This window comes from Kockovaella imperatae (genome assembly GCF_002102565.1).
Source record: "Kockovaella imperatae strain NRRL Y-17943 chromosome Unknown BD324scaffold_12, whole genome shotgun sequence".
NCBI lineage: Eukaryota > Fungi > Basidiomycota > Tremellomycetes > Tremellales > Cuniculitremaceae > Kockovaella > Kockovaella imperatae.
The window spans coordinates 501,853-526,991 of record NW_019028952.1 but is presented as its reverse complement, the minus strand read 5'-3'; the positions used below and the strand labels follow the sequence as shown (position 1 = coordinate 526,991).

Sequence of the window (25,139 nt, the reverse complement as noted above, 5' to 3'; positions counted from 1 at the left end):
TAGAATCTGTGCGCCAGCTCCAAAAGTCCGATAGATCACGGGTGGCGAATGCGATTGACATCAGCCCCGACCTCAGCCCAACCGCAAAACTTCGAAAAGCTCTCCTTCCTTGTCTGGTCAACGCCCGCCCAATGTTGGTCATAGTCCATAGTTTCGCAAACGATCCTCCGCATCTCATTCCTGCCCATTCACAATGTCCTGTTTGAAGATTCCACTTGCAACACCGTTCGATTTCTTCCCCTTCAAAACTTCTTCTCTCATTCTCTGAATTTCGGCCAACTGAGCCGGAGTATGGGCCAAACTCGCAAACATCGGTACGAGAGGTTCGCCATCGGTTCGTTTCTCATCCATCCCTTGCTTGCTAGGAGATTGCTTCTTTGCCGTCTCGAACAAGACGCTCTGCCCTGCTTCCTCCATCAAGTCTGAGACTGCAAAGTAAACGTTTCCACGGTCACCTTCGGGAAACACCTTGACACCGTTCAGACCCGGAAGATCGGTGCTGCTTCCACTGGTTGGAGGTGAGAGCGATTCAGCGGTCCGGACTTGTCCATTTGATCTCATACTGCCGCAGTCGGATGTATTGGCCGATCGTTGAAAGATCTCAGCCGAAACTGGTGCAGGCGTCAATAGCACAGAGTTGCGGTTCGGAGGTGATGGTGAACCTGGATCAGAGGGTGGTGAAGGACCGATTCCAGGACTTCGAGTCCCGTTGATCCGTGGCAGGGGCACATCTCCCACGCCTAAACCGTTCAGCTCGCCGTCATCCTCGGGAATTCCAACATGTTCTTGACTCGATGACCCTACACTGGATACTGAGTCGGAGCGGCTGGTCGGATGATCGGGTTTCTGCTTGAGCACTTGAGAAGCTATCGAGATCCGTCTCAGGTCCGCTGCGCTCTTCCCTGACGACTGTCCATTCTGCTGATCATGAGATGGGGCGATGGACGAGGCCTGACCAGGAAAGCTAGCGCCAGCATTATAGCCATATGATGCGGGTAAGAACGAACCAGCAAGCGCTGCGGCATCTTCTCCTCCTGCTGTCGACGCTCGTCGATACCCTCCAGGTGTCATGGCTCGCGGAGAGTGATTCTGCGAGTGAAAGTGGGGATGAAGCATGGGAGAAGGGTACATCCCCGGCGAAGGATACGGAAAGTATCCCATGGGTCGGTTGGGTGTATGAGGCGAAGGAAAGGGAGGAGGATAAGGTGAGGGTGGTGAAAGCTGTTGACTGGGGGCGGCTCCAGTAGTGACGATGGGTAGGGTCGGAGGAGGTTGGAGACCAGATTCACGGACGAAATTCTCAAGCGCCCCTAGTCTGTGAAGCGTCGCAGTGTAGAGAGAGGTGATCTGTGAGATTTTTGCCGACGCCTGCATATAGTCAGAGACGGGCCACTTGATCTCGCTCACCTCTGCATCCCTCTTTCTCCCATCATGATCGGAAGCACTGCCAAATTTCTTGAGATTCTCCATTTCCGAGCTCATCCTTTCACGCTCCGCTTTCATCCTTGATAATTTTTCCAAAGCCTTAGACTCTTCAGCTTTCGCTTGACCGATATCCGCTCGGAGTGAATCTATCATCTTCTCTCGCTCCGTCAACAGGTCCTCCAAATCTGCATTGACAGGCCGTGTCAAACTCGCTTTTCGAGCATGACGAGAGGATGAAGGTGTACGAGGTGTAGGTGGAGGTCGGGATGCAAAATCGGCAAAAGGAGACGGTGTAGGTCCGGTTGTACTGAGTGGAGAGGTGACTGAAGGAGATGGCTCGAGGTGCTCCAATGGTGCGGGAACAGCTTTGCCCTTTTTCTTCTTCTTCTTATGGGATACAGCTTGTAGAGCCGAGGGAGGCAGATAGCCTGCTTCTGGCATGATGGAGAAACCTCCTCCTCCTCCACCACCGAGTAGGTCCGTCGTGGAGTTGGATCGAGCACGAGTACTGTTGGTTTCGGACGTATCGCCATCGACAGACGCCATATCGGAACTAGCGATGGAAGGTGCTGGGCGGGATGGGCCGGCCATAGGTGAATCGGGTAGAGGTATCGCCCAAGCTGAAGGAGGCGTGACGGGTCGAACGATGAGTGAGGGTGGTGGATCGACCATCTGACCTGCTGTTTGCTCCACTGGGGATTGCGCCGCGCTGGACTTTTCGACACCTTCAATTAATGTCTCGAGAGTCGAGGCAGGAGGTCTGATAGGAGTTTGCGCCGCACTGAGTCTCCGTCGAGGCACAGGTGAAGGACTGACACTGGAGCTAGGGACGGGTGATCCATCTGTGGAACTTGAGGTTGACGTTCCGTCCGCAGGCACTTTGAGAAGACCGATCGACCCGGATCGTTTCTTCTTCCTCTCCCTCCCCCGTTTCTCCTTCAAGACGCTGTCCGATGATGACTCGTCATTGCCTCCACTGAGTTTTGGTTGATTTTCCATCGACATCAACTCTTCCATTCTCGCCTGGGACAATCTCTCTTTACGCCGACGCGACCAGTGTCGTAGTGGATCCCTGACGACAAAGTAGATAGCTCCCAGAGCCAGAGAAACGATACAGATCAGTAGTTGACCTCTCCAAGATGCAATGAGAGTGATGGAAGATGGTAACAGGGGCGTAGCGGTGGGTCTCCGAGATGATGAATCCAAAGGGTGGTGCTGGCCCATGTTGCTGGATGAACCAGGTCCTGGACCACCGAGAGGATGACCCGACGACATTATTGACAAGGAGGTGGGATTGGAGAATGATGAATTGACGGAAGGGTGAAGATGATGATCTGAGCTCAAGATGGAAAGGTTATCGATTCGATATAAGCGGTGCACGGTGTGTACGTGTGTGTGTGGGTGCAGAGAAGCGGAATGGATTAGAGCATCAACCCTAGCTGCAAGATGAGCGGCATGGGAGAATTCTGGGAGAACTCGAGCGAATGAGTGTGAGGGGTTGGATGACCCTTGTGAATAGATGAATAGATGGTAGGTCTGAGCTGAAAGAGTCAGCAATGATTCAAAGGGGAACGAAATGGATTCGTTTCGGGTCGACTGAAAAGGTGTACGGAGGCGACGGGTTGATGCTGATTCGGAAACAAGTGGAGAGAAAGTGAGTCAGAAGGTGGCGTCCTGCGTCCACGAAGAAGTGGGTTCGCAAGTGATCGAGGGGTCAGAATAGCCAAGACCCGGACAGGTCGTCCATACAATACAAGGAGTGGTGATGTCGAAAGGAAGGGGGATATTCAAACGATAACGACGAGGAGTACACTGACGACTTGGCGTGCGTGGTGAACGTAACCAACTCACCGGTGTACCTGATACTCTCTACACTCTGTCTTCTGCTCGGGTTGCGGTATCAAGGTCACGTTCTCCGTAACCACACACAAAAGACAGCAAGCACTACCGAGAAGCCGCTCTTTGACCGTTGTCTCTACCTTCTTGCCTCAATTTTGGGTTCGGCACCTGGACGGAAAAGCCTTCTTGATTGACCCCACGCACACACTCTCTCTCTCTGAGTTGGATAGTGCGGTATAATATAGAATGAAAGTGGTCTCTGTTCTATTCCAAGCACATTTTCTTGTCATCCAAATGAGGAATTGGCGGATCGAAGACGGGGAGAGAGCGAGAGAGGGGGGCGTGGCGTTTTTTGGGAGGGAGGTATTCCCGGCGCCTCCGTGAGCTTTGAGTACCAGAGTGAGTGAGTGAGTGAGTGAGTGAGTGAATGCGTGATTGGCAGGGCAGACTGTCTATACTGACCCCTGCTTGAGCTTAGGGGTTCGATGTGAGGAGGACACAATGTCCCAGTGCGGTTAGCAGTAGTCCTCCCATCGAGCGGTTCTGCCGAAGCGGTGAAAAAGAAAACCACAACAGGTTTCTAACGCCTCCCGGACAACTCGGCGTCACAAGGTACACTACACACATACATACATACACTGGCCTGACGACGGGTTGTGGAGAAAACGAGGATGCACAGAGCTTGAAGACGGCGGAGAGGCACACAGAGCAGCACCTCGCTCTCCTTGTGCTGTCGGCGCATGCTTCCTTGAAGCTCCGTCTCATCATTCGGTTGAAATTCCACCTCGGCTCTGGAGAAATGGTCAGAGTCAAGCCGTATTGGGCAAATTGGCGGAAAAATGAAGGGCCGCTGAGATCGATGAGGATCAGCTTTGGGTCGGATGGTACGTCTCGTCGCAGAAGTTAATGAACGGACATTCGTGTCCGTGTTGACTGAAGTTGGACCTATGTATGGATTCCGTGGATCTTACAGCTCTGCCATGCCATGAGCGGTCGCGGCGCTGTGACCCTTTCCGAGATCCCGCGAGTTCTATGACAGGGCCAAAGTGGACTTCTGTCGATTGAACTGCTTGTACAGAAGCTTATGCTGGGTCAAATACAGTCAAGCTTGAGTCTTCAGGCGAGGGATGTGTGTCTGATGCATGCTTGGAACAGTCGAGAAGGATGCATATATGAGATGAACAAGTGGCGCTGTTCCTGGTCCGGTCCCTACCCGGTCTACAGTGTACCATTCCCTCTTGGATGAAGCGAGAGCATCTTCGAACAGTTAGTAACGGGCCAGAGAATCCTCCGCGGATCTACATCAGCTCAAGCTTTCAAGCCTGCGATCCGCACGACTGGACTGTTATTCGTGGGATGCTGGCTCTCCCTTGAAATGAGGAGACACCGATGCCCGTTGTGGCGGAGCAATTCATCACAGCTTGTTCTCAACCGTTTCTCATACACGTAGCTCTGATCTATGACACGGACTGTGTAGACCTAGCCCTTGCAGAGCCTTTGCTTGATACTGTCCCTGATCAGCCAGAGCCACCACCCTTCCAATACTCTCCCTGTATACTGCCTCGACGGCGACGACGATCTAATTTGATTCCGCCGCCCAATTGAACCCAGCTGGGCCACAATTTTTTATCGCACGTGCATTATTCTGGTTAACCCCTTTCCGTTGCGTCGCTGCTAGCGGTTATCCTCCCTCCTCCCAAGTTCACCCCATCCTCTAAACTGCCCAGAAGGACTCACTCCAAGGCATCCAAGTCGTATCGATCTGGATCAAAGAGCCCATCTTTCCAACGTCGAGTACTTTGATACAGTCATCACTGTCCGCCTTATCCTTGATCCCTCGACTACCGTGATCTTGGCGACATCATGTCTACCCAACCTCTTCTTCAACGGACCGCCAAAAAGGCAAGTCATGTTGATCAAAAGCCATGCAGCTACGTCAGGCTCTGACTGACTCGCCAACTCTAGCGGATAGCCCTTCCAGTCCGCGTAGAGCCTAAAGTATTCTTCGCCAACGAGTAAGTCGCGCGACCTCGTCACGAGGTCATAGATTTCCGGAGGATCTCCCACGAATGAGGGACAGTCATGGATATCCGTGGCTCTCACTCCTATACAGTTGACCTACATATCTTCAACCCCTGATCGTGTGCCTCGTCCATCTACATCCTTTGGAACCCTCTCGATCTCGGCTAGGACCCACACTGACACTTACTTCAGGCGTACCTTCCTATCATGGCTCCACTTTGCAGTCGTTCTCGGTGGATTGGCAGTGGGACTCTTGAACTTTGGTGACAAGGTGAGATGGTGGATCTCTCAGCGAGGCAAGGGCGAGGCGACGGCTTCGTGCAGATAGATGGCTTCGCTGTGGATGTCAACTGCGGGAAATAGGCAATCGCTAACCCACCGTTCCTTCAGGTCGGAAAGATTTCCGCGGGCATGTATACTATCATTGGTGAGTCTCAATCGCTCCAATGCCCTGTGATCCTCCATGTGTCCCACTCGAGCTTTGTTATATCTCGCTCCGCGCGCTTGTGCACCTCTCAACCCTATCCCTATGCTACCCCTGTCTCGCTGCAAGTGCATATGCTGATCCATTCTCCAGCCATGGCAGTCATGTTGTACGCCTTGACAGTATATCAAATGCGAGCCAGGGCCATTAGGCTGAGAACAGGAGCACCATACGACGACAGGTTAGGACCGGTGAGTCATGCACGCAGTGCCGCAAGCTTCTCCCCAAATCGGACAAATCACTGATACCGGCGCTCTACAGACTGTCCTTTGTGTTTGCCTATTGGGTGAATTATGCCACATCTCTCGTGCGATAGGAAAGGTGACGCTGACGGTCTCTCAGCCGCCATCATTACCAACTTTGTCCTCAAGGCTGTCTATGATTAAACCAGAGCAGACCAGACGAGATCTGGTGTTTCATCCGAAAGGAAGCGATCAGTCTATGTTAGGCACTCTTTAACCAAGACTATAAATCAGTACATATCCTCATAACCCCCTTTGCCTCCTTCCCTACACATGTTTCGGCTGCGTTCTTCTCTCAACTCGCTCTCATAGATCGATCCCATTTGCATGTACTCGCTGATTGTGAAATGAGCCTATTATCCGGTCGAAAGATAGGCACGCCACGGGAATTGTGACGTGCGTTCCCTCTCTTCTAGAATACCTCGTCACTCCTTGTTGCATCTTGCTTAGAACCCAGTCCCAGATCGTTCGCGAGAGAGAGAGAGAGTAGCATAACAATGTCCTGGCAAGGTATGTGCAGCTGACTCTCTAGCATGAGCATGTACTGATGCGGACTCTTGTGATTCTTTTCCCACCACTTGCCCTCTCACTGGAAACACCTCATCATCATAACAATTTACACATCTCATCACGCCGCTCTCGCTTTCTCACTCATCGTTACGAATGGATTTTCTCCCCCCTCATTCTCTGCGATATCTGTGTCTCCTGTCTTTTGCTACGCTCATCGAATCACCACCCACTTGATCCTCCAGCCTACGTCGACGACCAACTTTTGTCCACTGGACAAATCAGCAAAGCTGCCATCTTAGGCAAACAGGGAGGTATCTGGGCAGCTTCAAAGGGGTACAATGTGGGTTCTGAGCGCCGAACTGCACCGACAGGCTGTCGGATATGTGGGGCAACCGGCTGAAGCTAAGATTCAAACTCAGCTGTCCCAAGGTGAACAAAACGCTATTACCAACACCTTGTTCAAGAAACCAGATGAGGCTAGGGGTGAGCGTCCGCGGTACGATGACCAGGGTCTCGATGCTGACTTGGTCCCTTCGTTAGCATCGGGTATAACCCTCGCGGGATTCAAATTCATGTGCATCAAAGCTGAACCTGAGGAGGTGATCGGACGAAAAGGCGTAAGTCGTATCGGAGCTGGAAAGTGAGGCTGCGAAAGATTACTGATGGGATCTTGACCATAGGAGCGAGGTGTCTTTGTCGTCCCTACCACTCAGGCTGTTATCGTTGGAGAGGTAAGCTGGGACCTCGCGGATCCAGAGATTTGGGACAATCGTACTGACGCTCCCCACGCAGTACGAAGCTCCGACTCAAGCGGGAGACGCCAACGTCGTTGTGACTAAGCTTGCTGATTACCTCAAAAGTGTAGGGTACTAGTGTGTCGACGTGATTCTCTTGCAGTGAATACAGTGGAGGGTCGAGGCCTTTCAACAAATGTATACAATGCGCGGGATATCGTACAATCTCCTTGTGGAAGCAATAGTAATTGTCTACTGAGCTCCCCAAAAATCATGTTCACCAAAGTCTCTCTCAATTCCTGGACCCCTTGTTGTTGAACCTCTGAGCCGCCATCATCTTTCTCTTTGCTGACTGTTTCTCGTGTTTCTCCTGCTTCTTCTTCCTCTTTTGAAGCTTCCTAGACATCTCCTCGTCTCCCGTTTTCGCAGCTGGGTCAATACCCATCGCCAGCAATTTGGCATCCCTCGCTCTCTTTCGAATCATTCGGGGACTGACACGTTTCTTGGCCAATCCTCCAGCAGCTCCATCCCGCCATGATCTCGACGTGGAGGCGCCTGCTCCATACTTGCTACTTCCAGACCCTCCACTGGCAACGGGAACTGAATTGGCATTGAGGTTGCCGGCTGCGAAAGCTTGTTGTCTTTCCCTCTCTCGATTAGCCTTCCGTTCTTGCTTGACTGCTTTCCTAGCTGCTGTCTCCAGCTTCTTTTTGGCTCGTCTGGCATCCAAAGCTGCTTGTTCCGATTCACTGAGCACCTTCGGCTGTTTACTGGGTTTGGGATGTTCCGCCTTGTAAGCCTCTCGTTCTGCTTTTTTGATGACTTTTCGGGCTCGTCGAGCGGCCACTTTGGCTTGCGTATTGGCTTTATCCCGCGCCTTGTCAAGCTACGTCCAGTCAGAGGGTCCCAATTCAAACATGACGATCGCTTTTGCTCACCACTCGCTGGGTTTCAATCTTTCGGAAATTCAACGCTACGATTACTCTTGGATCTTCAGGTCGAGGTCCACGACCAGGTTTTTGGTAATTCTCTAGTGCAGCATGCCACCGTTTAAGCGATCGCAGATGAGACTGGAGAGGGTCGTCAGATTAGACTCGAGCAGGCGCAAAAGTAGATCACATACCCCTGACTTGAGATGCAAAGTTGCCATGTGGTCATTCTTGAATGTCTTGCTTGGACAAAGGACACACGCGCTCTTGTTGGGTCTATCGGCAGGGGCGAAGATGGGATTGGTGTTGACTTGTTCAACTGACATGGGCGGATCATCTTCAAACACAGGCCAGTTGGCGACAGCCTCATCTCCTTCCTCGCCTTTGTCTCCATCTGCTTCATTTAGAACGTGTCAGCTGAATTCAATCAAACTATTCCAACTCCAAACCTCAACCTCACCATCGCTGTCGTCCGCCTCCAGCTTCAAGATTCCCTCTTCCACTTCGTCCTCACTATCATCCTCTTCCGAGTCATCTTCACTTGACGAGTCCGATCCCTCTTTGTCGCCCTCGTGCTCTTCCTCTTCACCATTCGTACCAGATCCACTGGCTTCACTTTCACTTTCACTTTCACTTTCACTCTCGCTCTCGCTCTCACTCTCGCTGCCTTCGTCTCCCAGTCCCAAAACCTCTTTCAATTGCGTAGTCCCATCTTCATCTTCTCTCTTCCTCTTTGCCATCCGCTTCTCTGTGATCTTGTATACTGGCATGGCGACGACAAACAGGCTGATACGGTCGTCTACTGCATGTCTGCGGTGCTTTGGTGGTGGACTTGAAATTTTGGTCAGGTGGCGAGCGCCGAACGAAGGGGCGGGATAAAACTTACGTAACGTTTGCCAAGGTTCAACTTACGTATTGAATCGTCTCCCCGGCTGCAGCTCCGGTGATCGCTACGTCATGATTAAAGGTATCACGGAAGCAAAAAAAAAATGATACTCCCCGCGCTAAAATGACGATGTGACGTCACTCCTACCTAAATTCATGTCTGGATCTTTTTTTTTTTTTGGGATCCGGTTGTAGCGCCGAGCCTTTTGCGTCAAAACGTGGCGCTGATCCGCAAGGAGGAAAAATTGAATTGTTTGTGGCTGCTTGTCATGGGCTGCTGCAGCTGCTGCTGCTCATACAGCTTCAATTGCCGCTGCTCTCTTTTTTTAAACTCTTCTCTCTCTGCTGCTGCTGCTGCTGCTGCTGCTGCTGCTGCATGCTGCTGCTGCGTTGACCGCGGTGCCTAGACCCAGAACGAAATTGGCTACCTCTCGAGTGCCCCTTACGCGTAATGTCGAAACAATGGTGGCTGCGAAACGTTTTAATGGATCGTCATAGCTTTTTCTCGGAGGGATTGACTCCACAAATCTCACAGCGAGCGTAGAGGGGCGTGTAGCAGATATGTATATATATACCATGATGCAATGAGAGTGCACTGTTCAGACCAGATACAACCCGTACCAACGCAAAGTCATCACACCAACAACCTGGTTCATTCCTCTGTTCCGCGCGGATAGGTGAGTTGACTTGTATTTGTGTTTGTTGTTTTGTCGGGTCGGGTCAAACGCGGGCAACGCCAAGCATCGTTTTGGACCGACCCGGATATGGGATCTTCATCTGATTTTTCGCCACCTGCCAATGCTCACCGGCTGACCTTGTGCGATTCTGCAGCCTCTTTACTTAAACCACTACCTCATTCTCATACAAACCCGACACATCTCTCACCATGGGACTTGGACCAGTTCACTGCGGCTCCTTCTTCCTCTTCTGTGCCTTTGCACTTTTGCTTATTGCCACCATCTCTTCGCCGATCATTAAACAGATTGGTTTCTTGAACATTCACTACAATGGAGAGACTTCTCGATTCGGTACATTTGGTTACTGTCTGGACGTGAGTGCAGGTCGCGACGGTGGCCGAGTCCACAGCTGACCCCATTTGACAGGGCGTAAGAGAATGTTCCAAGTCTAAACTCGGATACGACCTCACTCGTATCACTGGTGCTGGACTAGACTACCGATGGACCAACGAAACTTTGAACGGCTCCACCAAGGCCTTGATCCTCCACCCCATCGCCATGGGAATCGCGTTCATCGCGTTCCTCATTACCCTCGTCTCTGACCACGTCGGATTCATCTTTGCTGCCTTCATCACTTTCCTCGCGTTCATCGTCTCTCTCGTCGCCATGATCATTGACTTTGCCGTGTTTGGAATCGTTAAGCGAGAAGTCAACGACCACACCAATGCCGTCGCCAAATACGGAGTCACCACTTGGTTGACATTGGCCGCTACCATTGTCCTCTTCTTCTCCGTCTTCATCGTCTTCTTCTCTTGCTGCACCCACAGGAAGAACCACCGAAAGGAATACGACAACTCGTACAACAATGCCGGATACGTCGGAAACGAGGGAACAGCCTACGGTACCAAGCAGCCTTGGCACAAGCGATTCTTCAACCGAAACAAGAACGCCAATGGAAAGTACTAAGCCGTTGACTCAGAGGCGGTCGATCCCAAAAGAGTTTGTTTTGTGGCCCTGAACTCATCTGCGCGGAACAGAGCAGACTGAGGACTCTTTTTGGAACCTGAGGCGTGGAATGGTCAGGCGGAAACACCTAGCAGTTTATCAAGCATTCTCGATCACACACAGAACAGTACATGTATACACGGACCTTCCTCTTGTACTTATCATATGCCTACGATTAATATGTATCGCATCGGATTTTTGCTGTTCGTTCGGCCACTACACATTTTTATTATAGATCTGAGGCAGTGTGCAGTTTTCAGGGTAAATAATGTAAACTCAAGATCTCTTTCTGGCGGTGCGGCTCTCGCAACCCGCACGTGTATTGGGCACAAGCTTGTGGGGCTGACGAGCTGAATTCTGACTGCAGCTCTGTATGGCTCTGTGTCATGAACGATTCTCTAGCTTGCAGCCAGTCCCTCCCGGCACTGTGATCATTTTCGCCACACGCCCTCAGTGGCTTGTGCCCCCCCCCTCGCCACATTCTGAAACACACCATCTCATTTACGTAATGAATTTTATCCACTTGGGCTCAAGTGAAAAGAAAAAAAACAAGCATGTCCCGCCTCTTCCCCCTGATCTCGCCGCGCACAGCTCCTGTGATAGCAGTCGGCGACGACCAATCATCTACCACCACCATCACCACCATCACCACCAACTGGAAGGCTAGGCAGTTGGCATCTTCCGTGTCACTATCGGACACAAGGTCTTCTTCGCTCTGAGCGAGGCTGACGCGCGCCATTGTGAAGGGGGCGGGTCCTTTCCGCTCAGAGAGCTCGCCGATCAAACCCTTTTGACCTAAGCGGGAACACGAATATTCACGAGAGACGAGTGTTATGCACCGCCGTGCTTGAAAGGAGGAAGTTCACGGTGAGTTGATAGCGCTTTCATCTTCCTCTTCTCACTACATGCTCAACGACTCTGAAGGCTCATCTTGTCCCCAGGCCCTTGCATATTGGTGGGGTTCCCAAAAAAAGGTGGACCGATCAGCGGGAACATCTAGCGATTCCTTTTTGGATCCTTTCATTCTCTCACCATCTGTGCTAAAACCATGTCGGTGGCCAATATGACTGCCGGCGAGCCATCATCCACTCGGTCTCTTACATCCCTCATCGCTTCATCGTCACCGCACGCTGGATCTTCATCCTCGACCTCACGTTCCGTCTTCCCCACCGACGAGACCATCACGTCGCTCTTGTCATCTCGAGCACGATTGGATTTACCGTACACTCGAGTGGGATCCAGCGGGACGAGCTATGTTGTTGTCAACCCCTTGCGCATGCTGGAGTCCTTGGGTGAAGCGAGTGAAAAGGAATATGAGAGGGACGTAGAGTCTGTCGACAGTGAAGTCCACTCACGTCCGCAGCCTCACGTGTATGAGCTGGCAGGGAGGGCTTGGATGTTGATGCATAGGCGGAAAGAGTCACAAAGTATCCTATATCAGTGAGTATAGGTCAGAGCCAAGCCTTGAAGCGCTGCTGACACGCGCTACTCAGCGGAGCCACCGGGTCTGGGAAATCCACTGCATCCCGTCACGTCACTTCCCAGATCCTTCGACTGGCCTCTCATACCAAAGCTCAACGCCGCATCTCCGACCAGATCAATTACGTCTTTACCCTTCTGGAATCCTTTGGACACTCCAAAACACCCCTCAACCCATCTGCGTCGCAGCATTCCAAGTATCTCGAGTTACACTTTGCATCCGACGGTTCTGTGTGCGGTGCGAAAGTTCTCCCATTTGGTCTGAACAAATCCCGACTGGGACGTCTACACCATGATGAAAGGTCCTTTCACGTCTTCTATCAACTCTTGGCCGGAGCCTCACCAGGGGAACGGGACGCTTTGGATTTAGAGGACCCATCAAGCTATGCAGTCCTAGCTCAGAGCGGATGTTATCGATTACCTGGAGGTCTGTTCTCAGATGACGCAGCGCAGCTTGGTGAACTCCGAGCGGCATTTGCTTCGCTTGGGTTTAAATCGAAGCATGTCCAGTCCATCTTTTCCCTCCTCACAACCATCCTCCTCTTGTCCAATCTCACATTCGTGGATGACAGGCAAGGATCCCTGGGGATGACATCGATCGACGAGAGTGCTCGGGCGGAGGATCAAGTACTGCTCGCGACCGTCGCTCGACACTTGGGCGTTCACCCTGACGAGCTAGAAAAGGTCCTCGTCAATCGAACCCGGTGGATTCGACACGATCTCTGCTCGATGATCCTCGATGTGGACGGAGCTTTGGCACAGCGAGATGCCTTGATCAAAGATTTGTACGCCATATTGTTCACGTTTGTCGTGGAAATGGCGAATCGAAAGCTCGCCCCGCCCAATGACGCTGCCCCAGAATTACAAATTGTACAGCTGGATGTCCCAGGGTACCAATCTCGTACTGTCGACGCCAGACTCAGCGCATACACCCCTTTAATCAACGCTCAGGGGTCCAATGGGTTCAACGAATTCAGTGCCAACTTTATCAACGAGGTCGTCCATTCGTACCTTGTTCAGAGGCTCTTTGAGGATGATTCGAGCATGGGGCCTGATGGTTTACCCCATGTATCCGTCATGGACAATGGCTGTCTCGAGCTGCTGCGAGGTGGTCTGCTCGGTTCATCCAGGCTATCGCGAACGCCAGGCGGCATGCTGGGAGTCGTCAATTCGCAAAGCCCGGAAGACTCTGCCGACCATTTGGTCGGACAATTTGACGCTTCATTCATCCGTTCAGCATCTTACATCTCAAGCCCGCCGGAACTTTCAAAGCGATCCTTCGGTATCAATCATTACTCTGGGTCTTGCATCTATGATGCCTACGACTTTGTCGAGGCCAACTGCGACACCCTCGACAAGCAGCTCGTAGACCTTCTGAGATCATCCTCGGATCCATTTGTGTCGAAGCTGGTATCTGGGCCAGGCTTGGCAACGGAAGGTCATCCAATGGACGCAAGCATCACTGTCCAAGCGCAAGTGTCAGTCACCCCACTGCGAACTCCGACTCAAATTGTCAACCCTGTCCGAGGAGCCAAGCAATCTGATGCTGATTGGCCGATTGACACGGCTGTGCCACAACCCGTCACCACTCAGATCAACGCCACGCTCAGCACTCTCCTAAACCAGATCGATAGCACGAGAGTATGGACAGTAGCTTGTATCCGGCCGAACGATTCTGGCCATCCCAATTCGTTCGACAAGCGAAGGGTCAAAATTCAAGTCAAGGCATTGCTGCTTCCCGAACTTGTCAATCGCAACGAATTCGATTACGTTGCAGACATCTCCCTCACCGATTTTTGTCAACGCCATGCCGTCGAGCCAGACGGCGTTCACAAATTTGCTGAATCGTATGGATGGTCAAAGAGCGACTATCAGATCAGCAAGTCGAGGATTTGGCTCTCATGGGACGCCTGGAAGATGCAAGAAGACATAATTCGACGCGCAGAAGGGACACCTTACGGTACCACAACCGAAACGTTCGTCTCTGACGATGAGCCCAAGCGGGGGTCGTACCTTGGTGTGGCCGGCCAGACCATGGACGCAAGCACTGATGATTTGCTCTTGAAGCGTAGTACGACATCAGGAGATGTATACTCGCCCAATACGCCCGGCGAGGTCGAGTACAAAGACTATCAGGCGACTCCAGACTTCCCTACCAATCAGCACCTCTACTCGGATACCAAGACATCCATGGTCTCGCCAATCTACAAAGAAGATGACCCGCTACATAGTCGTGACGCCGGGGATATGATTGTCCATGAAAAGAAGCATCAAGCTACAGAGGTCATCGCGACGACGACAGCTAGACGCTGGTGGCTTCGGATCACATGGATGTTGACATGGTGGATTCCATCGTTCCTCTTGTCAAGCATTGGAGGTATGAAGCGAGCAGATGTGCGCATGGCCTGGAGGGAAAAGCTGGCCATTTTCATGATGATCATAATGATGTGCGGAGTGGTCTTGTTCTATATCGTCGGGTTTGGACTGCTCCTGTGCCCTGACAGTGACAAGGCTTGGAACCCTACTGAGCTGTCTGAGCATGCCGGAACGGACGACTATTATGCTGCGATTGCTGGCAAAGTCTACGATGTGAGTCCCCGGTGAAACATGACGGATCATGCTCACGCATCGCAGTTTACAAACTTTTACAAAGGCCAACATTCCGATATCAAGGCGTATCCTACATCCGCGACGATTATGCTAGAATTCGCTGGACAAGATCTGACTCACTACTTCCCCATGCCCATGACGTTGGCTTGCCCGAATCTAGTGACCAACAATCAGCTCTCACTTTTGGCTGCCAACTTCACTCCGCTTGTCGATTATGCTATACATACCAGCGGAGCCCAACAACAGACACAGAATACCAAGCTAGACAGCCCGACATGGTACACTGATACCTTGATGCCTGATCTCGTGCAGTACTATAAGGGAAGCTTTGTGTACGACAAGCAGTATATCCTGAACCAAGCGGATGGCTCGCAAAGGTGAGTCAATAGGGAAGTGCAGTTCTGACAGCAGACAATGGGCAATCTACCAACAAAAGGTCTACGACCTTTCCGACTACCTCTACACTGTCCAGTACTACTCTTCGTCTTCAGGGACCGACTTGCCCAACTATGGATTTTTCAACAGTGATTTGAGCGGACTTTTCCAGACGCAAGCTGGCCAGGATATCACTCAAGCGATGAATGCCATTTTGGCAAAGATGTCAACTGAGGATCAGCAAAACACCATGGAGTGCTTGAACAATGCCTTCTACGTCGGAGAGCTCGACTATCGTAGATCCGCTCGATGCACCGTTCAGAATTACCTTTTATTGTCTTTCTCCGTTATCCTCATGACGGTGATTGGTTCGAAATGTGAGCGTCCGTTCCTAGACCAGTCGCTGACTCGGTAGTCCTCGCCGCCCTACAGCTCTCATCAAAGCGTCAACCAGAGCTGCTCGACAAGTTCGTCATTTGTCAAGTCCCTTGTTATACCGAGGGCGAGGAGTCACTCAAGCGTACAATCGACTCGCTGTCTGTGCTCAATTACGACGACAAGCGGAAACTCATGTTCATCATTTGTGATGGAAACATCATTGGATCAGGTAACAATCGACCGACGCCGCGAATCGTCCTGGATATCTTGGGTGTCGATCCAAAGCTTGACCCGGAACCTCTCTTGTTCAAGAGTGTAGGGGAGGGCAGCAGGCAGCTGAATTATGCCAAAGTCTACTCTGGTCTGTATGAACACGAGGGACATGTGGTCCCGTGCGTCTCTCTCCTCAGCTGTCGAATCACATGCAGAGAGCTGATGCCTTCTCAGCTACGTTGTCATCGTCAAGGTCGGTAAACCTACTGAAACCTCGAAACCCGGAAATCGTGGAAAGCGAGATTCTCAAGTACTTCTCTTGCAGTATCTCAACCGAGTCCACTTTGATGCTGCCATGTGTCCACTGGAGCTGGAGATTTATCATCAGATGCGAAATGTCATTGGGATCGATCCGACATTCTACGAATACATCTTCCAGGTTGATGCGGATACAGTGAGTGCTCCTCCGGAGGCGCTGCCTGACTTGACAGACTGTCACACCTGATTCTCTGAACCGATTGATTGCCTGTACGGCGGACGATCAACGAATTATCGGGATCTGTGGGGAGACAAAGGTAGAGAACGAGCGAGAGTCCTTGACCACGATGATTCAGGTGAGCACGCGGTCGTTCGGTGCCTGGACCATGCTGACGGCTTCAGGTCTACGAATACTACATCTCGCATCATCTCACCAAGGCGTTTGAATCTCTCTTTGGTTCCGTCACTTGTCTGCCTGGATGTTTCTCTGTCTACCGAATACGTACCGCAGACAAGGGTCGACCCGTTATCATTTCCTCCCTGGTCATTGACGAGTACGCTGAGCCAAACGTCGACACGCTGCACAAGAAAAACCTATTCTCACTGGGTGAAGATCGATATCTCACTACCCTCATGATGAAGCATTTCCCTACATTCAAGCTCAAATTCACTCCCGACGCAATTGCTCATACCATTGCCCCGAGCCGATGGAACGTTCTGCTCAGTCAACGTCGACGATGGATCAACTCGACCATTCACAATCTAGCAGAACTCATGTTCTTACCTGAAATGTGTGGCTTTTGCTTCTTCTCTATGCGATTCGTGGTATTCATTGACCTCCTCGGAACCATCATCTTGCCAGCAACGTGTGCCTATCTCATCTACCTCGTCGTGATCGTTTCGACTGGCAAAGCCGCTATACCCGTCATTTCGCTGGCTATGATTGCGAGTGTGTACGGACTCCAGGCTCTTATCTTTATTTTGAAGAGGGAGTTCATGCTGGTTGGATGGATGGTACTTTACATCCTGGCTTTCCCGGTATACTCGGTCTTTCTGCCCCTCTATTCATTCTGGTCAATGGATGACTTTAGCTGGGGTAATACGCGTAAAGTGGTTGGGGAGGGTAACAACAAGACGGTGGTATACGATGATGATGAGCCATTCAGCGACTCGTTGATCCCTTACAAACGATTCAAAGGTGAGTGCTTAGGGACGCTGTTGTTGGCTGATTCGATTTTATAGATTACGAATCAGGCGCTTGGGAGACTGGTTCAATCCACTCGGAGAAATCACGGGCCACCTCCCACACTTCCAACACCCGTACGAGTCGAGCTCGTCCGAGACCTGGACCAGCAAGTGCATACTCCCAGGGATCTGAGTTGCCCCCTGGTGCCGACTACTGGCGGGACGCCTCACCTCTTGGTCCATCACATTCTTCGCGTAATTTGCAAAACATGACGTCGGGCTCAAATCTTCGCCAATCCATGTCGAATCCTTATCTCGTACCTCAGCATACGGGTGAATTACCACGTCCACGCGTGACATCCATGGCTGGGTTGAGCATGTGGGGTCCAGGGTCAGACTATGGAGGACCTACCGGATCACCCTATATGGCACCTCTTCCCGTGCCTAGTAATCCGTTCGACTCGCCTGCAATATCCGACTATGGTGGTGCAGGGCTGAGACCGCCGACTGTATTTTTACCGTACCAGGTTCCAGGATTCTTGTCTGGCAACCCAGGACCACCGAGAAACTCGGTCATGTCGGGTCTGAACACGTTTGCATCGGGCGGGCCGATGCTCGAGAACAGAGGATCAACCTATTCCCTCGCGACCACTGCGAATCCGTTTGGCGGCATGGGTGGTGAACCTCCGCCCACAACAGATACGGACGCGGAACCGTCCGACGACAAGGTACTGGACGTACTGAGGAGGTATCTAGCTTCTCAAGATCTGATGAGCATGTGAGTGTGACGTGTCGCTGGCTCCGACTCGAAGACTGACGACATGATACAGTACGAAACGACAGACTCGGGAAGCTTTATACGGTCTCTTCCCTAATGCCGATCTGGCCTCACGAGCCGCATGGCTGAATCAGAACATTGATCAAATCTTGTCGTCCACATAGACGACAACGAGGACACATGATGACATACTTTACACGGACTTTTTCTGCTCACAATACTCCATGATTTCTCTCTGTATCGTATGACTCTATTGCATGGCATTTGGTATATGTAGTTTGTTCAGGCTGACAAGCCTCACTGATTGCTCACTATGAAGGCGAATTCTTCATCCGATACAACGCAACAGGTGTTTGCCCCGCTACTATTCAGATGTACGTGGGATGCAATAGAACGACAGAATCAAGCGATGACACGTCTCACGAGGCCGTGCCATTCACGGACGATCTCTGCCAATCGTATTCGGATTTGGCCCAAACTTGGAAATCAGCCAGGGCGAAGAACATACTAGTTTGAGACATCAGGTCTGCCATAGTGGTTGTGGTCTTGTTACCTGACGTCGAAATGAGGTCGACACTGTGGGGATCCGCACCCGCGGTCAGCATCGTGAATTGATTGCGCAATTTGGGTCAGCTCCTTTTCCCGATACTCACGTCATGCTGCTCTGAACTGGTCTCGTAATGGCGTAAATGCTTCCTGGGTTCCGATCGGACTTTTGAGCAAGCATCGGCGTTTCCGAAGAACGCTGAACCATGTGCCCTGAATTACAGGCTCAGAGTCAGCAGGATGCCTATGTGATCTGGGCATTGACTTACACAACGAGTCTGTCGTTGCCGATATCAGGGTTGGCATAAACCATCGAGGAGGATACCCAGTGATCATGCGGATTTTCATACCGACATCGTGTGGAAACACGGAATTGGAAGTGTTGGCTAGTTGGGCTTGAGCGTCACGGACAACGTTTGCGTACCCTGCAGGCCATCTACCAGTCTCTACATCAGCAAAAGAAGCGCCAACAAAACAGCCCGACGTATGCGTGCAGCGCTCACTGTGCACCTTGGCCCGTTGGACTCGTTTTGAATTGGCGCCTGTAGAAGGTGTCGTCAAAGATTGAATATGAGATTTCATCTGCAGTATAGGCAGCAGGCGCAGAACTGCCGTTGCCGTTGGCTTGTTGTCCCAGGAGGTCGACGATCCAATTAGGATTACAAGATACCATGGCGATCAGGATGGCTTTGATGGCCGGGTCAGAGACAGATGCTAGGAGGGACGGTACGGTGTCATCCATCCCATACTCTCTCTGCCTCAAGTGCCACTTACAACTGGTCACATCTTGGATGGTTGGACCGCCTGCATTCCACACCGTCACTTGTCCACGCTTGTCGAGACTATGAGCTCTCCTATGACTGATGTCGATTGAGCGGATTCTTGTCCGCTCAGCTGAGACAACAGTCTGACCTGAGAGTCCGAAGCGCTGTTGAGTGGACCTCTCTGATGCGACTTCGACGATCCTGCTCACCAGAAAAGAATAGCAAGGCACACCATATGAGTTTCAGCATGGTGTCCATCTCTACGACTTGAACGTCAACAATGGGCTAAGAATGGATATGAGTTTGGCTGGTGACGTGCCGGCCAGACTTCAATCTAGGGAGCAAGAACGAATGTTAAATCTCACCCCTAAGTGAAAAGCTAGGGCAGAGCGTAGCTGAAAGGTGTCGAGAGACTCCATTGATGTTGCTTTGGCCCAAGTGCTCAAACAAGGGACCAACCATGGCAGTCGTCTGAAACATACGATCCAACAAGATCCTGTGGCATTCGAGGGACAACAACTCGAATGGTTTGACCGACCACCTCAGTACTGAACCCCCTTGTGACAGGCAGATCAAAGGAAGCCAATCTGTCGTTACAGCTGGGCGGTATGCATGTAGGGTCAACGGGTATATCAAGGGCTTTCGCAGTTCGAGATTGCGCTGTCAAATCGATTGACTGCTCCAGTATAATGCCGACATGGTCCATCGTTGGAGATCCGCCAGCGTCACATAATACTCTACTTCAGCCATCAACTTATCCATGGTGACTTGTGTGCCTAGCCAATTATCGGTCGGGCGGAAAATGTCGACCCTTAGTGAAGAAGCGGGCTCATGAGCATGCGTCACTGAGCAGGAGGGTCCCGGATGCGCCAACTTACTGCTTCGAATCCGGATAAGCGGTATTGACGACCCAGACATTTGGAGTAACATACGATCCATTGCCGACTAGTAAGATGGGCGTCTCCTCGGACCGCCTAACAAAGTTCCCTGATGTGGCTTTAAGCGCTCCGCAGAGGTTGAACCTTGCCCGAGCCGACCTACACAAATAGTCTGTCGACCCTCCGAGGACGCTAGCTGGTAGCTTTCTCGTTGGATACCCCGAGATGGCTCTCAGCTTCGTGGTGAGGTCCCAGCTTTCACCACTTGCCAAGAGGTTGGAGATGGACCCTTGACTCTGATTGAAAGCTTGTTCATAGCCATGAGCCCAGCTGCGAAAAAGCATCAGTGTCTAGTGAGATTGGCGATCACACGGTGGAATGACTGACACTGGGCCTGTGCCGGAGACGCTGATGTTCACTTGATGTCGGTAGAATGTCGAATCATAGATTGAGTATGCAGCTTGAGACCCCGAATACGCATTCAACGGAGCATCGGATTCGAGAGGTACAGGTTGGCCCATGAGGTCCATGATCCATTTCCCGTGCGTCAGTTTCGTAAGCACGAAGAGGATGGCCTTGATATCAGAGTCTTCGACCATCAGGTCTGCGGTAGCTGAAACGCCGTCAGATCATCAGACTTCAGCTGCAGAGCTGCTCACTGGTCCGCAGATCATCGGTCGAGGGACCTCCTGCATTCCAGATGACGGTATCGTCCCTACGATCCAGACCATGGGAGCCTCTTCGGCCCTTCCGCAAAGGAGTGTGTGCGTGATTGCGAGGCTGACTTGCGTGAGCGACCGCGATGACTGGTATGTGTCAATACCGACCCCTTGAATGTGCTCAAAACACTCACACGATAGCAACCAAAAGCCAATAAGTCTGAGGGATCTTACCGGCGAGACCATTCTGCCAGAGAGGCCAAGGAGATCCAGTACGGTCAACGAAGACGCCGCGACGTTCAGCTCTGACGGAGGAGCTGAAAAGTAGATGACTGAAGAGCTGATGTCGCATTGGGTCTAACATCTGCCGCTGCATCACTCCCCTCTGTTACAATCAGCTTTAGATGTAATGACCAAAGGAGTGGCGGTAGACTTTTGAGGCTATGGTTTCACCCGTGTGTTCAAAGTGCATGTGGTGAAAGGACGGGCGCCGATTCGGTCAGTCTCAGCTAGTCAGTCCCTTCGAGCGTATCCCCGATCACACGGCCCCGCGACCGTCCTTTATGCAAGCTTGTCTCTTGGCAGGAGTCCGAGTTTCCAAAACGGATGGACGGCCGTGAAGCGCAGGGTGATCGCATGATCGCTGTCCGAAGCAGAAGAAACTATTTGAAAGACTCTGCTGAGACGTGGTCAGATTCCATAGACATGATCAGAGTTCAAGTGTCCCGCCGAAGGAGGCCTGAGCTTTGGGTCCGGACTGACCGAGCCTGAAGGGATGCAAGATCCACACGGAAGACATCTACCATCGTCAGTGATCAAGAACACTGACGTGAAACATTCGTTGGCCCAGCCGACACCTGCATGCACATCGGCCTATCGTATGGCAGGACTACCTATGCGTCCAGGGGTGGCGGATCCACTCGAGCTTTGGGGTCGAGTTTTCAATGATGAGCGTCTGAATACACCGCCAGATCCTGATGTCTGAGCTTGTTTTGCCTTTGCAGCATTGGCGATGAGTTCTGAGATCATCCCATTGCTACGGGGGGAAGTTATCAGCACCGACACCCTATCGATGTCGGAGAACACCCACTAAGTCTCTGCATCTTGAGTTTGAGCATCCTTGAGCTGTAAATACCACGCGAGGAGCGCCGATGCCTGAGCTGACGTTTCGACGAGCTCATTCTGTATTGTACGTAGGCGTTCTAGGCTGTACAGCGATAGCGCGTCTGGTCTTCTCAGCGACAAATTCAGCCAAAGTCATTCACCTTCGTCAAGACCGCATAGCTCTTCGGCTTGGGATGTATCCAGCACAGGTTTCGGTCCCATCCCATTTTGGTCTCTTCTGTTCCGCTGCGAAGCATTTTTCGGACCAGTATGATTTGGACTGATACCGTTCCCTCTGTCGCCCGTACTGCTGCGCTGATTTGAATACGATTCGCCAGCTGGACTTCGAGTCGAACGACGACCATCGACTGACGCTGGCCTGGGAACGGCAGGCGGTAACATTTCACCTTTTCCACTTCTTGAGGAGGAGGACGGATGGTTAGCTCTGGAGGATGATGAGGAAGGTAATGTCGTGCTAATGCGGAGTGGAGGAAGTGATGAGAGACGATGTGAATCTACTTCGTCGAGGTTGACAGGGACGCCCATAGATATCAAATGTTCTCTCCTGACCCGAGATCGTGTCCAATCCAGTGATCTCAAAATTGGAGCCGTGGTAAGCTGAGCATAGGCCTCACGGCTGCGAGAGAGTCAGTATATGATCGTTTGTGAGAATGCAACGAGACTCGCCTGGACTCTGAGACCATGATCTGACCTAGACCAGCGACCTCTCTAGGAGGTTCATCGGTCAGTCTGGATGAGCTTCCGCTTGATTCCGCCATTAATGGCGATAGTAATGATGCGATCTGATCGCGAAGTGCCGAGCGGGAAGGGAATGGGTCGAGATGGAGAGCAGCCTATATAGCGTCAAATAAGAAGACTGTCCTTCCCTGCGTGCAGATTGGAGCCGCCGCCAGAAATGCAATTTCCTAAGTACCTCTACTCACCCAATCTCTCGGTTCTTGCATTGGCTGTACGCCGACAGTACCGCTTTGATCCCCAAATGTCTCGACAGACTCATCCCCTCCCTCGAAATCTCCAAAGTCGCCGAAGCCATCATCCCCGTCCGTCATTGCACTGGCTCCGAATGAGCTAGGTCCAGCGGCAGGTTCGTCAAAATCAACAAAGTCGTCAAAATCGGCGTCCTCTTCGGCAGGCTGTCCTGCTGCCACGATAGGTGCGGCAGGAATATCCTCGATGGGAGAGTCGACCATCTGTGTCGCTGGCTCGTCTGGGTCGACGTGAGTTGAGTCGACGTCCTCTGACTCCGCGATGGGCGACGACGGTCCTGGAGTGGAATGCGTCGCTGAGGTTGAGTCGGTTTGTTTTTGGGGAGATGGTACAGGCGTCCTTCCGTCCATCTTTGGAGTCGCAGGAGCGTCTGCCCATGGATCAGCATCCATCCTGACGATGTCCTACTTCTGCAGGCAGTGCAGAGCTATCGGTGAAGAGCGTGTGTATGGAATATTGTCAATACGATCAATGATGAAACGAACCGTGGTTCGCGGTTGAAAAGACTTGTGGCACTAGACTCGAGCTCCAAAGTGGTGCTTTCTTGTCAAACGTCTGCATACTTCATCTCTGTTGTCGTGGTATAGATCTACAAATGGGGCATGGGATATCGTGACACTCTACAATACAGGCTGGATGGATGGATCGATGATATGATGTTCACAGTGCAGAGGGCACAAAGTGGAGGAAATCGAGGACCGTGAGTCGAGCTGACTCGTACTTGCTCGACTCTTAGGCCTTCTCGACGAGTCGTTCGTGTTCCTCTTCCCCGTACGCGGGCAATACTTCGTCCTCGTCCCCGCTCTCGAGTCTCACACCTCCCTTCTTACCAGCTGCCTTGGCGGCCTTTCGGGCGGCTCTTCGCTCCGCTTTAGCTGCTCGCCTCTCTCGTCTGGCGGCTTTGCGTTCCGCACACGATCCTCCGCGCAGTCGACGAATGGTCAAAAGGAGAACCATGAAAAAAAGATGAAGGAGAGATCCAATTCCAGCCCCAAGAACAAACGCGAGACTGAGAGATTCGGCGGGCTTGAGAGACTTGAGAGCATGGTTGAGTCTACCAACGAAATCAGAAAATGTATGGGAGGATAGGTCTCTCCGTGCTCACCTGCATCCAAATGATCTTCCCTTTCTGTGAGGGTAAGCGGCATGATGATGGCCATGATGGCTGTGATGCACGGCCTTGATACCATCCTTTCCAGCCATAGCGTCCCACTCTGCAATCCGTAATTTCCTCTCGTGGTCGGGATCCCAGTGTCCCGTCCTAAATTTGGGATGCTGGACCGCTTGCTTGTGATGAACGTTCTCTGGGGATTCGAGATCACCAAAGTTATTGAAAATAGGCATAATCTTGACGATTCCACCTTCCATCAAGGGAATTGACTCCGATTCGACATGGTGAATCATGTCTTCGAGACGGTTTTTGAACGACTCGACTGACTCCTTGTGCGAAGCGACTTGATCCTTGATAGTCGAAATGACCTCCATGTGGATATGAGATCGATGGTGGTCTTCTTCCGCCTTCTGTCCGGGTGTGAGACCCAAGTGAGACAGGAGGGAGCCAATGGGTCCAGGGAAAGGGAAATAAGCAGAAGGACCGGCATTACCGTGGACGCGGGCGACTTGCAAGGAGGCCGCAGATCCGCGGCATGGGTTGACAGCTTTGGGTTTCCTCATACTGTCTACATAGGCTTTGACGCTATGCCAGCCAGTTTTTACGATAGATTTCTCGTGAGTCGGTGGGACTGGACCATGGTTGAGTAGCTCGTCGATCTGAGGTCCGGAAAGAATGCTGATAGACAGTGCGGGAGTGCTAGCGGCTGTGGGTGATGGCAATGAGATCGTTAAACCGAGACGGATGAAAGGATCAAGAAAGGATCCACCAACGTCAACAAGAGTTCTCTCGGTTGAAGTGGAAATATGCTACTTACCCAGCGCTGCGACCAATGCGAGGGAGACTTTCATGCCGGTTGATTCGATGTGGTGAGGAGACCTGCCTGAGCTTCTTCAAGATGTGATCCTGTTGTACTACGTTGCTTGTTCTCAAGGGTCACAGTGGAGATAAAGGTCGATCAACAAAGAATAGAGACGTGTGGCGTGGTGATCCGATTAGCGTAGAGTGGCAAAAGCCCATTCTGATAAGGTGACGGGTTTT

The 25,139-nt window shown here is 51.7% G+C and overlaps 10 protein-coding genes across 10 annotated transcripts; 4 read left to right on the top strand and 6 right to left on the bottom strand.

Annotated features, from left to right (window-relative positions):
- Nucleotides 1-174: 174 nt before the first annotated feature.
- Nucleotides 175-2,700, bottom strand: BD324DRAFT_652838 (hypothetical protein; the record flags this gene model as incomplete). The annotated part of the gene is made up of 2 exons (XM_022018563.1): nucleotides 175-1,368; nucleotides 1,408-2,700. 2 exons carry the CDS (start codon nucleotides 2,698-2,700, stop codon nucleotides 175-177), a joined length of 2,487 nt encoding a protein of 828 aa, XP_021869340.1.
- A 2,230-nt stretch (nucleotides 2,701-4,930) lies between these two features.
- BD324DRAFT_646594 (hypothetical protein) lies at nucleotides 4,931-6,360 on the top strand. The gene is made up of 7 exons (XM_022017630.1): nucleotides 4,931-5,166; nucleotides 5,230-5,279; nucleotides 5,479-5,557; nucleotides 5,677-5,713; nucleotides 5,864-5,961; nucleotides 6,032-6,056; nucleotides 6,113-6,360. Exons 1-7 carry the CDS (start codon nucleotides 5,128-5,130, stop codon nucleotides 6,154-6,156), a joined length of 372 nt encoding a protein of 123 aa, XP_021869339.1. The 5' UTR covers nucleotides 4,931-5,127; the 3' UTR covers nucleotides 6,157-6,360.
- A 76-nt stretch (nucleotides 6,361-6,436) lies between these two features.
- BD324DRAFT_633955 (putative actin monomer binding protein) lies at nucleotides 6,437-7,471 on the top strand. Its single transcript, XM_022016683.1, has 6 exons — nucleotides 6,437-6,522; nucleotides 6,765-6,862; nucleotides 6,942-7,005; nucleotides 7,063-7,139; nucleotides 7,203-7,253; nucleotides 7,315-7,471. The coding sequence occupies exons 1-6, from the start codon at nucleotides 6,510-6,512 to the stop codon at nucleotides 7,393-7,395; spliced, it is 384 nt and encodes a 127-aa protein (XP_021869338.1). The 5' UTR covers nucleotides 6,437-6,509; the 3' UTR covers nucleotides 7,396-7,471.
- BD324DRAFT_119085 (hypothetical protein) lies at nucleotides 7,326-8,764 on the bottom strand. The gene is made up of 4 exons (XM_022011951.1): nucleotides 8,646-8,764; nucleotides 8,380-8,582; nucleotides 8,195-8,326; nucleotides 7,326-8,142 (listed from the first exon to the last, which is right to left on the bottom strand). The coding sequence occupies exons 2-4, from the start codon at nucleotides 8,509-8,511 to the stop codon at nucleotides 7,549-7,551; spliced, it is 858 nt and encodes a 285-aa protein (XP_021869337.1). The 5' UTR covers nucleotides 8,512-8,582; nucleotides 8,646-8,764; the 3' UTR covers nucleotides 7,326-7,548.
- A 1,192-nt stretch (nucleotides 8,765-9,956) lies between these two features.
- Nucleotides 9,957-10,713, top strand: BD324DRAFT_652834 (SUR7/PalI family-domain-containing protein; the record flags this gene model as incomplete). Its single annotated transcript, XM_022018562.1, has 2 exons — nucleotides 9,957-10,121; nucleotides 10,174-10,713. The coding sequence occupies 2 exons, from the start codon at nucleotides 9,957-9,959 to the stop codon at nucleotides 10,711-10,713; spliced, it is 705 nt and encodes a 234-aa protein (XP_021869336.1).
- Nucleotides 10,714-11,322: 609 nt separating this feature from the next.
- BD324DRAFT_633946 (glycosyltransferase family 2 protein) lies at nucleotides 11,323-18,300 on the top strand. Its single transcript, XM_022016682.1, has 11 exons — nucleotides 11,323-11,619; nucleotides 11,677-12,192; nucleotides 12,246-14,820; nucleotides 14,866-15,218; nucleotides 15,253-15,593; nucleotides 15,632-15,986; nucleotides 16,042-16,261; nucleotides 16,299-16,421; nucleotides 16,468-17,263; nucleotides 17,308-18,028; nucleotides 18,081-18,300. Exons 2-11 carry the CDS (start codon nucleotides 11,801-11,803, stop codon nucleotides 18,190-18,192), a joined length of 5,988 nt encoding a protein of 1,995 aa, XP_021869335.1. The 5' UTR covers nucleotides 11,323-11,619; nucleotides 11,677-11,800; the 3' UTR covers nucleotides 18,193-18,300.
- A 308-nt stretch (nucleotides 18,301-18,608) lies between these two features.
- Nucleotides 18,609-19,930, bottom strand: BD324DRAFT_118880 (hypothetical protein). Its single transcript, XM_022011949.1, has 5 exons — nucleotides 19,548-19,930; nucleotides 19,349-19,486; nucleotides 19,078-19,288; nucleotides 18,844-19,010; nucleotides 18,609-18,787 (listed from the first exon to the last, which is right to left on the bottom strand). The coding sequence occupies exons 1-5, from the start codon at nucleotides 19,594-19,596 to the stop codon at nucleotides 18,678-18,680; spliced, it is 675 nt and encodes a 224-aa protein (XP_021869334.1). The 5' UTR covers nucleotides 19,597-19,930; the 3' UTR covers nucleotides 18,609-18,677.
- A 381-nt stretch (nucleotides 19,931-20,311) lies between these two features.
- BD324DRAFT_118908 (hypothetical protein) lies at nucleotides 20,312-21,254 on the bottom strand. The gene is made up of 4 exons (XM_022011950.1): nucleotides 21,070-21,254; nucleotides 20,876-21,022; nucleotides 20,380-20,829; nucleotides 20,312-20,325 (listed from the first exon to the last, which is right to left on the bottom strand). Exons 1-3 carry the CDS (start codon nucleotides 21,119-21,121, stop codon nucleotides 20,567-20,569), a joined length of 462 nt encoding a protein of 153 aa, XP_021869333.1. The 5' UTR covers nucleotides 21,122-21,254; the 3' UTR covers nucleotides 20,312-20,325; nucleotides 20,380-20,566.
- Nucleotides 21,255-21,367: 113 nt separating this feature from the next.
- On the bottom strand, nucleotides 21,368-23,477 carry BD324DRAFT_633933 (hypothetical protein). Its single transcript, XM_022016681.1, has 5 exons — nucleotides 22,924-23,477; nucleotides 22,667-22,833; nucleotides 22,141-22,616; nucleotides 21,966-22,101; nucleotides 21,368-21,911 (listed from the first exon to the last, which is right to left on the bottom strand). The coding sequence occupies exons 1-5, from the start codon at nucleotides 23,377-23,379 to the stop codon at nucleotides 21,749-21,751; spliced, it is 1,398 nt and encodes a 465-aa protein (XP_021869332.1). The 5' UTR covers nucleotides 23,380-23,477; the 3' UTR covers nucleotides 21,368-21,748.
- Nucleotide 23,478: 1 nt separating this feature from the next.
- Nucleotides 23,479-25,090, bottom strand: BD324DRAFT_633930 (hypothetical protein). Its single transcript, XM_022016680.1, has 2 exons — nucleotides 24,093-25,090; nucleotides 23,479-24,041 (listed from the first exon to the last, which is right to left on the bottom strand). The coding sequence occupies exons 1-2, from the start codon at nucleotides 24,659-24,661 to the stop codon at nucleotides 23,720-23,722; spliced, it is 891 nt and encodes a 296-aa protein (XP_021869331.1). The 5' UTR covers nucleotides 24,662-25,090; the 3' UTR covers nucleotides 23,479-23,719.
- Nucleotides 25,091-25,139: the final 49 nt, after the last annotated feature.